The 15,909-nt window shown below is 36.0% G+C and overlaps 1 protein-coding gene across 3 annotated transcripts in view; it reads right to left on the bottom strand.

Moving 5' to 3' along the window:
* The window catches only part of XRCC3 (X-ray repair cross complementing 3), a 51,712-nt gene that overhangs the window by 23,789 nt on the left and 12,014 nt on the right, over positions 1–15,909 (bottom strand). For 2 of the 3 annotated variants that reach the window (XM_043982618.1, XM_043982619.1), the window contains 3 exons: positions 12,470–12,560; positions 12,168–12,305; positions 6,212–6,424 (listed from right to left, as the gene is read on the bottom strand). In XM_043982618.1, coding sequence (XP_043838553.1) covers positions 6,212–6,424; positions 12,168–12,305; positions 12,470–12,524 — 406 coding nt within the window. In that variant the 5' untranslated portion in view covers positions 12,525–12,560. The remainder of the gene's footprint in view (positions 1–6,211; positions 6,425–12,167; positions 12,306–12,469; positions 12,561–15,909) is intronic. The other variant, XM_043982620.1, reaches the window with a different exon arrangement.

The raw sequence follows: 15,909 nt of genomic DNA, 5'->3' as shown, positions 1-15,909 counted from the left end.
AGATCAAAACATAAACACAGAAGACAATGACATCAAAAGTAGCTACATGGGGGCAGCTAGGTGGCGCAGTGGATAGAGCACCGGCCCTGGAGTCAGGAGTACCTGAGTTCAAATCCGGCCTCAGACACTTAACACTTACTAGCTGTGTGACCCTGGGCAAGTCACTTAACCCCAATTGCCTCACTAAAAAAAAAAAAAAAAAAAAAAAAGTAGCTACATGGGGGGCAGCTAGGTGGCTCAGTGGATAGAGCACCAGCCCTGGAGTCAGGAGTACCTGAGTTCGAATCCGGCCTCAGACACTTAACACACACTTACTAGCTGTGTGACCCTGGGCAAGTCACTTAACCCCAATTGCCTCACTAAAAAAAAAAAAAAGTAGCTACATGGGACAGCTAGGTGGCACAGTGGATAGAGCACCGGCCCTGGAGTCAGGAGTACCTGAGTTTAAATCCGGCCTCAGACATTTAACACTTACTAGCTGTGTGACCCTGGGCAAGTCACTTAACCCCAATTGCCTCACTAAAAAAAAAAAAAAGTAGCTACATGCAAAACCTCAAAGAAAAATCTGAATTGGTCTCAGGTTCTGGGAGAGATCAAAAAGGATTTAAAAAATGAAATAAGAAAGGTAGAGGAAAAACTCGGAAAAGAAATGACAGTATTGTAAGAAAATCATGGGAAAAGAGTCAACAGTTTGGTAAAGGAGGCACAAAAAAATACTGAAGAAAATAATATCTTAAAAAACGGAATAGGGGGCAGCTAGGTGGTGCAGTGGATAAAGCACCGGTCCTGGAATCAGGAGGACCTGAGTTCAAATCCGGCCTCAGACACTTGACATGTGTTAGCTGTGTGACCCTGGGCAAGTCACTTAACATCCACTGCCCCGCAAGGGAAAAATAAAAAAGTAAGTAAGTAAATAAATAAAAAGAGAATAGGCCAAATGGTAAAAGACACACAAAAATCCAATGAAGAAAAGAACTCCTTAAAAAGCAGAACTGGTTAACTAACTAAATAAAATTACAATACAATATAGATGACAGTTTGGGGTTTTCTTTTTTTTTCTTTTGTTTCTGTAGTATACATTTTTATTTATAGTTTTGAGTTCCAATTTTTATCCCTCTTTCCCTCCCTCCCCCCCTCCCTTAGGTGGCAAACAATCAGTTATGGTTTATGCATGTATATTTATGTAAAACATTAACATCTTTGTCATTTTGTACAAGAAAGCTTGAATAAAAGAAAAAAATGAAAGACATTTCCCCAAAAGTCCTAAACTGTCCATATCCCCCCATATCCCCTTTGACCCAGCAATACCACAACTAGTTCTATACCCCCAAAAGATCAAAGGAGGCAAAGATCCAATATGTAAAAAATATTAATAGCACCTCTTTTGTGGTGGCAAAGAAATGGAAACCAAGGGAATCTCTCTCAACTGGGGAATGGCTAAGCAAATTATCCAGCTGTAAAAATGATGAAAAAGATAGTTTCTTTCTTTTTTTTTTTTTGGCGAGGCAATTGGGGTTAAGCAACTTGCCCAGGGTCACACAGCTAGTAAGTGTCAAATGTCTGAGGCTGGATTTGAACTCAGGTGCTCCTGAATTCAGGGCTGGTGCTCTATCCACTGCGCCATGTAGCTGCCCCGAAAAAGATAGTTTCTAAGAAACCTGGGAATATTTATATGAACTGATGCAGAGTAAAGTAAATAGAACTCAGAAATAAAATTTACACTATAACAACAATATTGCAAAAACAAAAAATTCTGAAAAGACTTCAAAATTCTGATCAACCACTGATCAAAATGATTCCAGGGGGCTGATAATGAAGCATGCCACCTACCCACCTCATGACAGAGAAGCGAAGGACTAAATATGTACAATGAAACACACATTTTTGGACATGGTCAACATGAGAATTAATTTTGCTAAATTATGAATATTTGTTATAAGGGCTTTGTTTTCCTATTCTTTGGGGGCAGGGAAGAAGATGTGAGGCAGAAAAAAATAAATGTTTGATATTTAGGAAGAAAATAATTTAAAAATATGTACCATCACAATTTTCTTTTCTCGTGGTTTAAAAATTGTTATACAACTTACTTGTAATGGAAAAAAATGTGCCTATAGATGGGGACATATTTGAGTTAACAGCATAAAATAAATCTATTTCCATACTTCCTAAAAATAATAATCTTAGAGTACATTAGTCTTGTTTAGAAGTCACTTGCCATCTGTTGTCAATGACATAAAATAACCTTTCTCCTCATAAAGATACCACTATAGCAACAACTCACTTTTCCAGGCTATACTTTTTAGAGAAATGTACAGAATTTATACATAATAAAAAAGTCTATTTTAACCCTCAGCTCCAAATCTGCTTCAGTGTCTCCTTTTGGGTTTTTTGTGGAACCTCAGTATTGATAGCTCATATTTCTATTTCACTTTAACGTTTATGAAGCACTTTCCTTATAATAGCTCTGTGATGTAGATAGTTAAATCTACAGTATATGTAATATACTATACATAGTATATATAATATACTATATATAAATCTAGAAATAGTAGATATTGTTGTCCCCATTTTTCAGGTAGGGAAACTGATATTCAGAGAGGTTAAGTGACTTACATAGGGTCACAATAATTTTTAAAAATTTAAACAGTTTGACTGTCAGTTTTCCTGCTTTCGATATCATAAATTATGCACATTGAAGATAATTTAAGAATTAGAAAATGCAGGTCAATACAATATACTTTCTATGTTCCCTGTTGCCAGGTGGCTTGGACCCTTTAAAAGGTCAGGGTGTCATAACACACAGATACAGTCATTCATTCATTTATCTATCTATCTATTTATTTATTTATTTAGTGGGGCAATGAGGGTTAAGTGACTTGCCCAGGGTCACACAGCTAGTTAAGTGTCAAGTGTCTGAGGCTGGATTTGAACTTAGGTCCTCCAGAATCCAGGGCCAGTGCTTTATCTACTGCCCAACCTAGTTGCCCTCAGATACAGTTATTTATAAGGGAAACAACTGTGCTTAAATTTTCACATTAACTTAGATCTAGAAGAACCTTTCATCAAATGTTTTACTGATAATTCCCCCTCACACACACATACTACTGTCATTTCCTATTATTCTTCCCAATCCCTACCCCAAAAATGATTCTCTTAGAAAAAAGTTCAGGAAGAAGATATTGATCATTTCTGATAGCAGGTGCCTTATGCAGAACCTATGGTTTACCACTTTTATAATGAGAATGTATCATCAATCCATTGGAATCCAGACTGGTCAATGCATTGACCTGACTTCTGATTTCTTTAAGTCCAATCCCTTCATTTTTTTTGGGGGGGGGGTGAGGCAATTGGGGTTGTGTCACTTGCCTAAGGTCACAGAGCTAGTAAGTGTTAAGTGTCTGAGGCCAGATTTGAGCTCAGGTCCTCCTGACTCCAGGGCCGGTGCTCTATCCTGCGCCACCTAGCTGCCCTTCAATCCCTTCATTTTGTGGATAAAAACCTGAGGTCTAGAGAAGTCACTTTCTCTGGATCACAGAGTCAGTTATTATTACTATATCCAGAACTAGAACCCACATTTCCTGACTCTTAGTACAGTGTTGTTTCCATGACAGCAGACTGCCACCTCAATGAGTGAATGAATGGACAAAATGAACTAGAAGATTGAAAAAGAGAGAACAAGACAAAAGCAGGGGGTATCTCTTTGAACGTCTTGGTGAAATAGGGAAAAACATACATGGAATGGGTAGAACGGTTAAGTGGAAAAAAAATGACATAGTGATCAGGGCCAGGTTTAGGGTCCCCATGAAGGTTTGTTTCATATGTTTTGCTTCTTGTCTAATTCAACTTGGTCTCTGGCTTAATTCTGAGTGCACTACTATGGTTGTCCTGGTGAGGGAAAAAGTGTGGTATACTGAAAAGAGTATCAGATTAAAATTCTGGAAAAATATAAACTTGAAAGCCAGAATTCTAGTTCCAATATTTATCAATTATGGAAACCTAAAAAATTTATCCGCACCACCATCTCCCAGAACCTCATTCTCCTGATCTATAAAATAAGACTACTAATACCTATACATACTTTGTAGGGTTGTCCTGAGGAGCCTATTTTTAAAATGGTAAAATGCTATCAAAATGTGAGTAATTATTATTTGTCCTCAGAGTAGAATTAAGGCTAATGGGGAAGAAGTTACAGGAAGGCAGAATTTGGCTCAATTTAAGGAAGAATGTTCTCTGCTCTCATCAGACATTTTAGGAAGGATATTGATAAACTGAAGTACACAAAGAAGGATAAGCAGGATGGTGAGAAGACCAGAGACAATGCCATTCAGGTATCTAATGAAAGTATTGGGGCTATTTAGAATGGGGGAGAGAAGGCTTAGTAGTTAATAAACATCTGAATGTCTGTTATGGGGAAGAGAGATGAAACTTGTTCTGGTTGATCACAGAATATAAAACTAGGAGCAATGGTTGACAGTTGATGTAGAGTCAATTAATGAAAAACTTTCCAACAGAGCTATCCAAAAGTGAAACAGGAAATTGCAGGAAGCCCCATCATTCTAGGTGTTCAAGTTAAGGCTGGATGACCATTTTCGGAAATGTGTTAGAGAGCCTTCTATTTAGGGACAAATTGGGCAAGATGACTTCTAAAGTCCCTTCCAACTCAGAGATTCTATGATTTTATTAGATAAATCTGCTAATTTGCAAAGTTTTTCTGAAATAGTTTAAACATATTACCCTCTTCAAACATATGCAAAATTTACTCAGAATCCAAGTAATTTTTATGTGCTTCTCATCCCAAAAGGTAATCACTTCATTCTGAATTAATGACGATTCCTTTTGATTGTCTGACCACATTGTTTACATGCTAATTTCAGCATACATAAGTTAGTATTTATACATTCTGACATCAAAGACATGACAGTTCACCTGATCATTAGGCTTATGAATTCTAAACCTACATCCCATACATTGAGATAGTAACAGCTCATTAACATATAATTCCCAACAAAGACCTCATCAAAGATTTAGGCTAAACTTTAAGCACTTCTGGACAAAAATCAGCCACCCAGGGGCAGCTAGTTGGTGCAGTGGATAGAGAACCGACCCTGGAGTCAGGAGTACCTGAGTTGAAATCTGGCCTCAGACACTTAACACTTACTAGCAGTGTGACTCTGGGCAAGTCACTTAACCCCAACTGGAAGGAGAAGAGCTAAAGACAGAAATTTGGGAAACATCTACACACAAAAGCAGAGGAAAAAGGAGAGAGAGGAGTTAGGTAAAAAGACACCTAGACTAGAATACTAGTGTCGGGAAAACTTAGGAAATAGAGTCTATCTCTAGAGAGGAAGAGGTGGCTGCACTGAATGTTGCATGAAGGATGAACTAACATGAATTGTCATGGGATACAGGATCTAGTACAGTAGTAATAGGAAAAATGAGGATAAAAATGGGAAAGAACAAAAAGACAACCTTAAAGGCAATGAGGACAGGTAGGTGGCAGAGTAGATAGAGTGCCAAGGTCGGAGTGAAGAAGACTCATCTTCAAATCTGGCCATAGACACTTACTACCTGGGTGACCCTGGGCAAGTCACTTCACCCTGTTTGACTCAGTTTCTTCATCTCTAAAATGAGCTGGAGAAGGAAATGGCAAACCACTCCAGGATCTTTGTCAAGAAAACCCCAAATGGGGTCATGAAGAGTCAGACATGATTGAAACAACTGGACAACAACAACAACAAAAATCAATGAAAGTAAAACTTTTGTAAAGAACCTGGATCTCAAATCAGATGATCTCAGTTTTGAAAGCCAGCTCTGCCAATAACTAGCAATGTCTTTGGTTGAGTACATCCTTTGGGTAAACTTTGGTTTACTCATCTTTAAAATGGGAATATTTACTTACACATCTCTCCACAGATACTATATACACAATCCACTCAGTTGGTTAGAGGCCCCTTTATATATTTTAAAATACTGTAGAATTAACAGTTCTAATAATACAACAGGCACCTGCACTTTTTCATGCAAATAGGTTGTGGCCTAAATTCATATGCATGATCTTAGTTCTTGGGGAAATCCTAATGAAGGCCTCTCCTGCTTTATCTGGGGGCTTACTTCAAGGAAATTATTCTTTATTTACATGCTAACACTGGAAGCCTCCAACTCTACAGAAAATATAAGGAAACACATAGTTAGATAAATGTCCTCTGCTTACCTGATTGTAGTCCTCCATACTCATAAGGGTACTGCACACAGAGGGAGAGCTGTAAGGCAATCTGAGTCTTCCCGGCTGAACTCTGTCCAACTAGCTCTGTAATTCCCACCAGGGGGAGACCACCTCTTAAAAGTCTGTTGAGTACTGAGCAGCCAAAGCTGAGTTTCTTATGCTGTGTTGGGAATTCCTCTTTCTGTTGATATATATGAAGTGCTTAAGGATTTAAAAAGGAAAGAAAATGAAATGCCATCAAACAATTTTTCATTAATAATCAATAAATCAGGGTAGCTAGGTGGCACAGTGGATAAAACACTGGCCTTGGATTCAGGAGGATCTGAGTTCAAATCCAGCCTCAGACACTTGACACTTACTAGCTGTGTGACCCTGGGCAAGTCACTTAACCCCCATTGCCCTGCCTCCCCCCGCAAAAAAGAAAAAAGAATCAATAAATCAAAATTCAAATTTTACAAAGGATGTCTTCCCTGAGATAAGTAATCAAAGATAGTCACACTAAAGGCTTATATGGTTTACTTAGTCACCAATATAACTTCTGGGAGAAAAGTAGGCTGGGAAAGATTGTTGACAGGCTAACTTTTTTTTTAAGACTTAGTTTGTTGTTGTTCAGTTGTGTCTGACTCTTCACGATCCCATTCGGGTTTTTTTGGAAGAGAAACTGAAGTGGTTTGCCATTTCCTTCTCCAGCTCATTTTTACAGATGAAGAAACTGAGACAAACAGTTAAGTGACTTGCCCAGGATCACAGAGCTAATAAATGTCTGAGGCCAGATTTGAAGTCAGGAAGATGAGTCTTCCTGACTCCAGGCCCTGAGTTCCATCCATTGCATCACCTAGCTGCTCTTTATACTTAGTTACATGACTTTAAAATAATTGTTTTATTTGGCAGGGGTGGGAGCTTTGATCTTTATTAAACATTTCTGACCTTCCAGTAGGGCTCAGTGGCAATATTATTTTATTCATTAAGCACACCCTATGGAAGTATTAAAAATGAGGAAAATTGTCCCATGAGATACTCTTAAAAAATTTCCACTCAATTCAGCAAACCTTTTAAAGTAGTATAGTAAAGTATAATAGAAAGCACACTAGATAGAGTCAAATGACCTGGTTTCTAGTCTTAGTTCCTTCACTTACTAGTTGTATGATCTTGAGCAAGTCACTATATTAAGTCTCAAATTCCTCACCTGTAAAGTGGATAGAATAATACTTTTACTGTCTGTCTCACAAAATTGTAAGGATTATATTAGATAATATGTATAAAGTATTTTGCAAATTACAAGTCACTATTTAAAAGCCAATCATTCATATTTTCAGTACTTATTATGTGCTAGCTCAACACTTCTTAAACTGTGGGTTACAACCCCATCTGGGGTCATGTAACTGAATGTTGGAGGGAGTTTGCAAAAAATTTGGCAACAGTAAAAGGTTATATATACTTGTTTTATATACCTACATAGCCAGGGTCGGATAAAAATTTCTTGGACAAAAAGAGACTGCAAGTGGAAAAAGTTTAAGAAGTCCTGTACTAGATGATAGGGGCTTATGACCTGCATACAAATAACTACAATACAAAATAATGTATAAACCAATCAGAGAGATGCAAAGAAAATTCTAAATAAACTCAGAGGAAAGATGCAACAATATGTTTTGTCTAGCACAAAGAAAAGCTGCTTATGTGCATAGCTTGGCACTAATTCAGTTAGAACACCATCAGGAGCTGAGACTCACCTTGGAATTCATATAACTAACCTTGCAACAGAATAGGCCTAAAATTTCTGTCTGTTACAATGAGAAAGACAAGGGAGAAAAGGCATTAATTTGATCATACATATTCTACCTAACTATACCATGTGGTTAATTCTATTTTTGTTTTTTTGTTTTTTTTTTTTAGTGAGGCAATTGGGGTTAAGTGACTTGCCCAGGGTCACACAGCTAGTAAGTGTTAAGTGTCTGAGGCCGGATTTGAACTCAGGTACTCCTGACTCCAGGGCCGGTGCTCTATCCACTGCGCCACCTAGCTGCCCCTTAATTCTATTTTTAATCCTGAATCATCTGCATTTACAGGTGGGTGGGTATTTGGGAAGAGTTGGAAATAAAGTAGTCACTGGAAGAATTATGGGACCATGTGGATTTATGCTAGAAGAGTCTCACTTCGCCTTCCTGAATCTTGGATTCCTCATTTGTGAAATGGGGGCAAATACTTCCTTTATACCTCACCTAGTTCAAATAAGAGGTTTAGAAAAGAATGATAAATAATAACAACATGAGAGGTTAAAATTAAAATAACAATAATTATAATAACTCGTATTATTTAGTGTTTTAGGTGAGGAAGATAGTGGGAATGTTATTATTCCTATTTTATAGATGAAGAAATTGACTATAGAGAATAGAGAATGTGTCTCATTCATCTTTGTATCTCCAACACAGGGTCCTGCACATTGTAGCACTCAAAAATATTTGCTGAATTGATTTTTTGGTGTGTTCTGTTGTTGTTGTTGAGATAAGATCTTCCTATCTTGCTTAGGCTGCAAGTGCAGCAGTCATGAGTAGAATCCCACTGCCCCATTTTTGACCTGGCAGGTTCACCACTTTTTTTTGTTTTGTTTTGTTTTGTTTATGACTTCTTAAGCAGCCAAATGTCTCTCTGTTCTAGGATTCACTATATGAGCCCTGGATTTAGTATAGACACCTGGTCAGCCTGGCCATGCTGCAGCTCTGCCCTCCAGTGGGCAAGCAATCCACTAGCTTCAGCAAACCCCAGGACCAGGGGTTCTTGTTGTTACACCACCATGTCAGGCAACACTTGCTAAATTAAACCTTACTTAAATCTAAAGATTTTTAATGTAGGGAAGAAATTCCTATAAAGCTAGTCTGATTAATTTAACAATAGGAAGTGGCAAATAGGGAAGAGTCAGACCTATCTTTATGAATTAGCTCTCTGAACCCCTAGTTTGCTCTGATAAATAGATATGACAATGTCATGCTGTGAAACATCTACTAAAAAACCTCCTTTTTGTTTTTTAGTAAAAGTAAAAGTATTAGGAAATAATTTTTTTCTAAAGCTCTTTGCCAAATGCTTGGAAACGTCCTTGAACAAAAAGACTTTTCTTAGGGAAAATGATTAAGGGTGGTACCAAACCCTTTAACAAGAATAACTCTGGGGGGCAGCTAGGTGGCGCAAAGGATAAAGCACCAGCTCTGGATTCTGGAGGACCTGAGTTTAAATCCGGCCTCAGACACTTGACACTAGCTGTGTGACTGTGCGCAAGTCACTTAACCCTCATTGCCCTGCAAAAAAAAAAAAATTGTAGACAGCATGAAATACCTAGGAGTATATCTGCCAAGACAAAATCAGGAACTACATGAACATAATTATGAAATACTTTTCTATAAATACAGTCGAATTTAAACAACTGGATAAATATTAATTATTCATGAGTATGCAGAACCAATATAATTAAAATGACAATTCTATCTAATCTACTTATTCAATGCCAACCCAATTAAATTACCAAAAAATTATTTTATTGAGCTAGGAAAAAAAAATTCATTTGGAAGAACAAAAGATCAAGAATATGAAAGGAATTAATAAAAAAAACTGTGAAGGAAGGAGGTTTAGCAATGTCAGATCTTAAACTATATTATAAGGCAATAATTATCAAAACTATCTTGTACTGGCTAAGAAATAGAAAAGTAGTACAGTGGAACAGAGTAGACATACAATATACATACAATACAGTAAATGATTAGAGCAACCTTGTATGTGACGAGTGTAATGATTTAAACTTTTTGGATAAGAATTCACTATTTGGTAAAAAAAAATGTTGGGAAAACTAGAAAAGCAGTCTGGTAGAAATTGGGTATAGGCCAATATCTTACACCATTTACCAATATAAGGTCCAAATGGATACATCATCTAGATATAAAGGGAGATATCATAAGTAAATTAGAAGAACATGGAACATATTATCTATTAGACTTATGGAGAGGATAAGAATTTATAAATAGAGAGAGAGAGAGAGAGCATTGTGAGATTAAAAACAGGTAATATTCATTATATTAAGCTTAAAAGGTTTTGTACAAATAAAACCAATGTAGCCAAGATTAGAAAGAAGGCAGGTAATTGGGAAAAAATTTATAGACAATTTTGCAGATAAATCTCATATATATATAAAAAACTTAACTTTGAGATGTCATCTCATCTATCAGGTTTGCTAAAATGACAGAAGGAGAAAATGACAAATGTTGGAGGGCATATGGAAAAACTGGGACACCAATACACTACTGGTGGAATTGTGACATGATCTAACCATTTTGGAGAGCAATCTGGAATTATGCCCAAAGAGTTATAAAACTGTGTATACCCTTCGACCCAGTAATACCACTATTAGGTTTGTTTTTCAAGGTGATCAGGGAAAAAGAAAAATAATTACAGCAGCTCTTTTTGTGGTGGGAAAGAACTAGGAATTAAAAGGCCATCCATCAATTGGGGAATAGCTAAACAAGGTGTAGTATATGATTGTGATACAATACTACTCTCCTTTAAGAAGTGATGACCTGTTTGACTTTAGAATTTCATTTTCCCTAAGTATATGTAAAAACAATTTTAACTTTGTGCTCCAAATTCTTTTGCTTCCTTCCCGCTGTGAGGGCTGAAATTTAATATACAGAGCGTTAATTGGATGACTCGCCAAAATATTGGGGTCCTGGAAATAATGAGGGACCTTTAGGTTTAAAGCTCCCTCCCCTCTGAACTGCCCTTTTAGATATTTTTCCCAGGCCAATAAGAAAGGAGCCTTACAGCCTCTTTTCCACAAAAGGATCAGATTTTATTACTTGGGAATTAATTAAACAACAAAGGTGAAAATAAAAATCAAAGATAAGGAAGCAGGAAAAAGAAATACAGATAAATTCTCTTAACTCACCACATCTGGAAAGTCTGCTAGCTTTCTCGCATCACTGAGAAGACTAAGGAGCCAGTGGGCAAGGGCGAGAGTGATCTGGAAGAGAGCTCTCCTCCCCTCAGAGAGTGTTCAATCTCCCTCTCCCAAAAGGGGAAGTCCTTCAAAATTGCCTATGGAGAGTTCTCATTCTGACCTCAGTAGCATATGTAACTTCAGGGTGGGCCAGGTGTGGCCCCTCCCAAATGAGTCAGTTAAAACTCCAATAATTTTTTACCACAAATAATTTTTACCACACTCCCCACCCACCTTAGGAAGGCAAGCTATTCAATATAAGTTATACATGTATAGTCATGCAAAACATTTCTGGTTAACTTTAGAAAAACATGGAAGTACTTGCATAAAATAGTGAAAAATGAAATAAGCAGAACCAAAAGAATGTCATATACAGTAACAATGTTCCAAGAATAAATGTGAACAACTAAATTATTCTGAATATTATAAATACTCAAATCCACTTTACAAAGAACCTATGAAAAAAGATACTTCGGAGAAAGAACTGATAGATAGAAGTATGAATAGTATGTGTATATATCTGTGTCAAATAGTGGCCTTCTCTAGTGTGGAGTGGGGAGGGAGGAAGGAGAACAGTGCTTCATACTATCATCCCTATTTTACAGACAAAGAAATTGAGGTGAACGAAGAGTTAGTGTTTGCCCAGGGTCATTTAGAACTATGAGTGCCTTGGGCTTGATTTGAATTCAGTTCTTCCTGACTCCAGGTACAACACTCTACCTACTGTACTACCTACCGGCCTCGGCAGTAACATCAGCATTCTTTTTTTCTGATACATGACAATCATGCAAATTTTGAAACATGAAGGAAAACCCTACTTTACTTATGACAGGATGACTTTGATCAAAACCTTCTGTCAGTGGTCATTCCAGGATCCACATTGGTATTAATCAATTTTTATGCAATTTATCTCCTCAAAAAAAAAAAAAAAAGATGCCAAGCAAAATTTTCTCATTCTGATGTTACCTGTCAGAACACGGTTGTTCCTTAGTGCTAATGAGACTGTTTTCAATAAATGCTGGACATCAATGCTGGACAGTTTTGTTAATCTCTGCAAATCTGGTCCAGAAAGGTGCAAAACTTCCTTTATTGATTTTAGTTTGGCTGAAACAAGTACCACAAATACAGAAAGAGGAATCAAAACAATTATCAGAACAAAAAATCTTTTTGCAGATTGAAATTAATAATTTAAAAAGACAACTGAAATACAAACGCTCATATCAATTGTTAAAAATGTCCTTTTACACTGAGAATACATCTAAAATTACCTTTCTTAACAGCAGTGATAACTTTAGGATTCAATTCTAGTTGGTCCCAATCCATTTCTTAAATGTATATAATACTGATTTGAATAGTCTCCTATGAATAAAAGAAACATCAAAACATAAGACAAAAAAATCTGATTCAAGTAACTTTTTTCTTTTAAACTATTTTTCATTTAACAAAAACCAAATAAAACCAGCATTTTCATATATATTGCAAAATAAAAATACTGTATATAAAACTGTACATTTATTATGTAGAACTTCCATTTCTTTTTAAGTATATAATAAGTGTAGACTATAACCTTCAAAACTGTCCTGACTGTGATTCCTCCTGATATTCTTTCTGTCCTCTTTCTCCTAACCTTTTTTTGTTGTTGTTATCTGAGAACCCTATCTCTTATCTCTCTGTCTCTGTCTCTTTCCCAGCCTGGAGTCAGAGAAGCCATAAGATATGTAAAGATCATTATTATAAAAATTTTATAAAGATGAAAAAGTAGGCATATGACTGGGTATTATTCTTGTTCTCCCAATCACCTTTTTTTGACAGCAATATAGCCACAATTTTTTTCGGTCATTTGATAGCTTTTTCTCCAATTTGAGGTATTAAGAACTAACACAAAATACATAAATCTTAATATGTAAAAATGTAGAGTGTTTGTATATCAAAAAGAAATCCATCAAAAATAAAAAAGGAAACAAAACTCAGATTAGTAAGAAGTCTTCTTGATGAGCACTTCTAATAGATATCTGATATTGATGATCTATGAGGCATTGATACAGATCCATAAATGTAAAATTTATTCTCTAAATATAAGTAGACAAAGGATGTCAAAAATAATTTTCAGAAGATAAAATATTATCATTAACTTCTTAAGAAATTTAAAACTATTTACAAATCAGAGAACAGAATCAAAACAACTGACACCTTTTATCCATTAAATTTGCAATGAGGGTTAAAAATAATAAAATTCAATGCTATTAAGGCTAAAAAAATGGGCATACAAGTCTGATAAAGTGAATTGGTAACGGTCATTCTAGAAAGTAATATGGCAGGGCAGCTAGGTGGCACACTGGATAAAGCACCGACCTTAGATTCAGGAGTATCTGAGTTCAAATCCAGCCTCAGACACTTAACACTTACTAGCTGTGTGACCTTGGGCAAGTCACTTAACCCTCACTACCCCACCCACCCCCCCAAAACAGGGAAAAAAAAAACAGAAAAAAAAGAAAAGAAAGTAATATGGCATTACATGGTGAGAATTACAGTTATTCACACCTGCTGAACTGGTGATATTGAGATTATATCATAAGGATTTCCTCAATAGATTTTTCAAAAGATTCATTCATAAAAAACACTATTAGCAGCATTATCTATATGGTAATAGCAAAAAATTAGAAATAAATGTCCAATGATTAGGGAATGGTTGAATAAATATTGATTTATTAATGTAATAGAATATTATTTTAATAAGAAATGACAAATATGGGCTATAAAGAAATATGGATATCTTTGGACATGACCAACATGTTCATTAATTTAGCTTGACTATTCTTATTTGTTACTAGAGAGGATTTCTGTTTGGGGGAAGTGGGAAGTTACAGAGGTGAAAAAAAGGAAATCAATAAAGCAAACATTATATACAGAAAAAAAGTTAAGAGTTAACAAGTTAAGAAGTTAACAAGGTAATTTTGTTATTTGTGATGAATTTAATAAATGCTCCACAAACCACAGGTAACAAGTTCATGGGTTCACAGAGCATTCTCTTCTGTTTTTCTCTGTATGTGGGAATGTTTTTGTTTGTTGATGACAGTTCATGATTTAAAAACAAAACAAACATGGAAAATGTATGAAAGAATTCAAAGTTGAGAAAGTAGAATCAAATTACCTACACTGATCACAACTACATGAGTAATCACTGTAATGCTTTTAGATCTATGGGGGTACTTCCTCCAATGATTTAAAGCACAACTCATCCATGATTTCTTATCCTATGCAACACTCAACCATGTCTTTCTATAAATCCTACATGGGGAATCTATCCAATATGCTGGCGTGCTGAATCTCTTGACATTTTATGGATAATAAATAGTATGTGGATGGTCCCCATGTGTTTTCCTCTGCCCACCTCTTATTTTAGTGATATATCCCATTAATGAGAGCTTTTATGGACTTTGAGCATAATTCCTTGTTGGTGATATGCTGCCATCTATTTTTGCTTACTATATACCTCTCTAATCATCTTTGGGTGACCTACAATTTTGATTCAGCAAGCATTTATTAAGCACCTGCTATGTGCCAGGGATTATGCTAAACACTAAGGGATAGAAAGAAAAAAAATGAAAATGTTTTCTAACCTCAAGGCCTTCTACTGAGAGAAACTACATACATAGATGAGTAAATACATGACAATTCTTTTTTAATCATTTAATAAACATTTTTATTTAAAATTTTGAGTTCCAAATTTTATTCCTCCCTCTTTTCCTGGTGGTAAGCAATCAGATATAGATTATAAGTGTGCAATTATGTAAAATATTACCATATTAGCCATTTTGTTTGAGTCAAATAAAAGAAAAAAAATGAAAGAAAGTGAAAAATAGCATGCTTCAGTCTGTGTTCTATCAATATCAGTTCTTTTTCTGGAGGTGGATAGTATACTTCATCATTAGTTGTTTGGGATTGTCTTGGATCATTGTATTGCTGAGAATAGTTAAGTCATTCACAGTTCTTCATCAAATAATATTGCTGTCACCGTGCACAATGTTCTCTTGGTTCTGCTCACTTTACTATCCATCAGTTCATATAAATCTTTTCAGGCCTTTCTGAAATCATCCTGCTTGCCATTTCTAACACAATCATTATACAACAGCTTGTTTAGCCATTTCCCAACTGAAGGGCATTTCTTTGATTTCCAATTCTTAGCCACCACAAAAAGAGTTGCTATAACAAATAGGTCTTATTCTCTCTTTAAAAAAAAAAAGAGATATAAACCAAGCAGTGGTATTGCAAGCAAGATCAAAGGGTATGCAGTTTTACAGCTCTTTGGGCAGAGTTCCAAATTGTTCTCCAGAATGGTTGGAACTTATTAACTGATCATCAACTCCACCAACAGTGGATTAGTGTACACTGATTCTTTCAATGATTTTGTCATTCCCCAATTTAAAGCCATGTATCAACATCAGGAATATATTTATATTTAAAAGATGAACTTTCTTTTTCTTTTCTTTTTTTTTTTTTGCAGGGCAATGAGGATTAAGTGACTTGCCCAGGGTCACACAGCTAGTAAGTGTCAAGTGTCTGAGGTTGGATTTGAACTCAGGTCCTCCTGAATCCAGGGCCGGTGCTCTATCCCCTGCGCCACCTAGCTACCGCTGTCCTATTCTTAATAAAGTTCTCAGATTTAAGAAAGGAGTTACATTTTTGACAGTGTCATTTTCAATTATCT

Source organism: Dromiciops gliroides, chromosome 2 (assembly GCF_019393635.1).
Source record: "Dromiciops gliroides isolate mDroGli1 chromosome 2, mDroGli1.pri, whole genome shotgun sequence".
NCBI classification, from domain to species: Eukaryota; Metazoa; Chordata; class Mammalia; order Microbiotheria; family Microbiotheriidae; genus Dromiciops; species Dromiciops gliroides.
The sequence above is the reverse complement of the archived record's forward strand: the minus strand, read 5'-3'. Positions and strand labels throughout refer to the sequence as shown.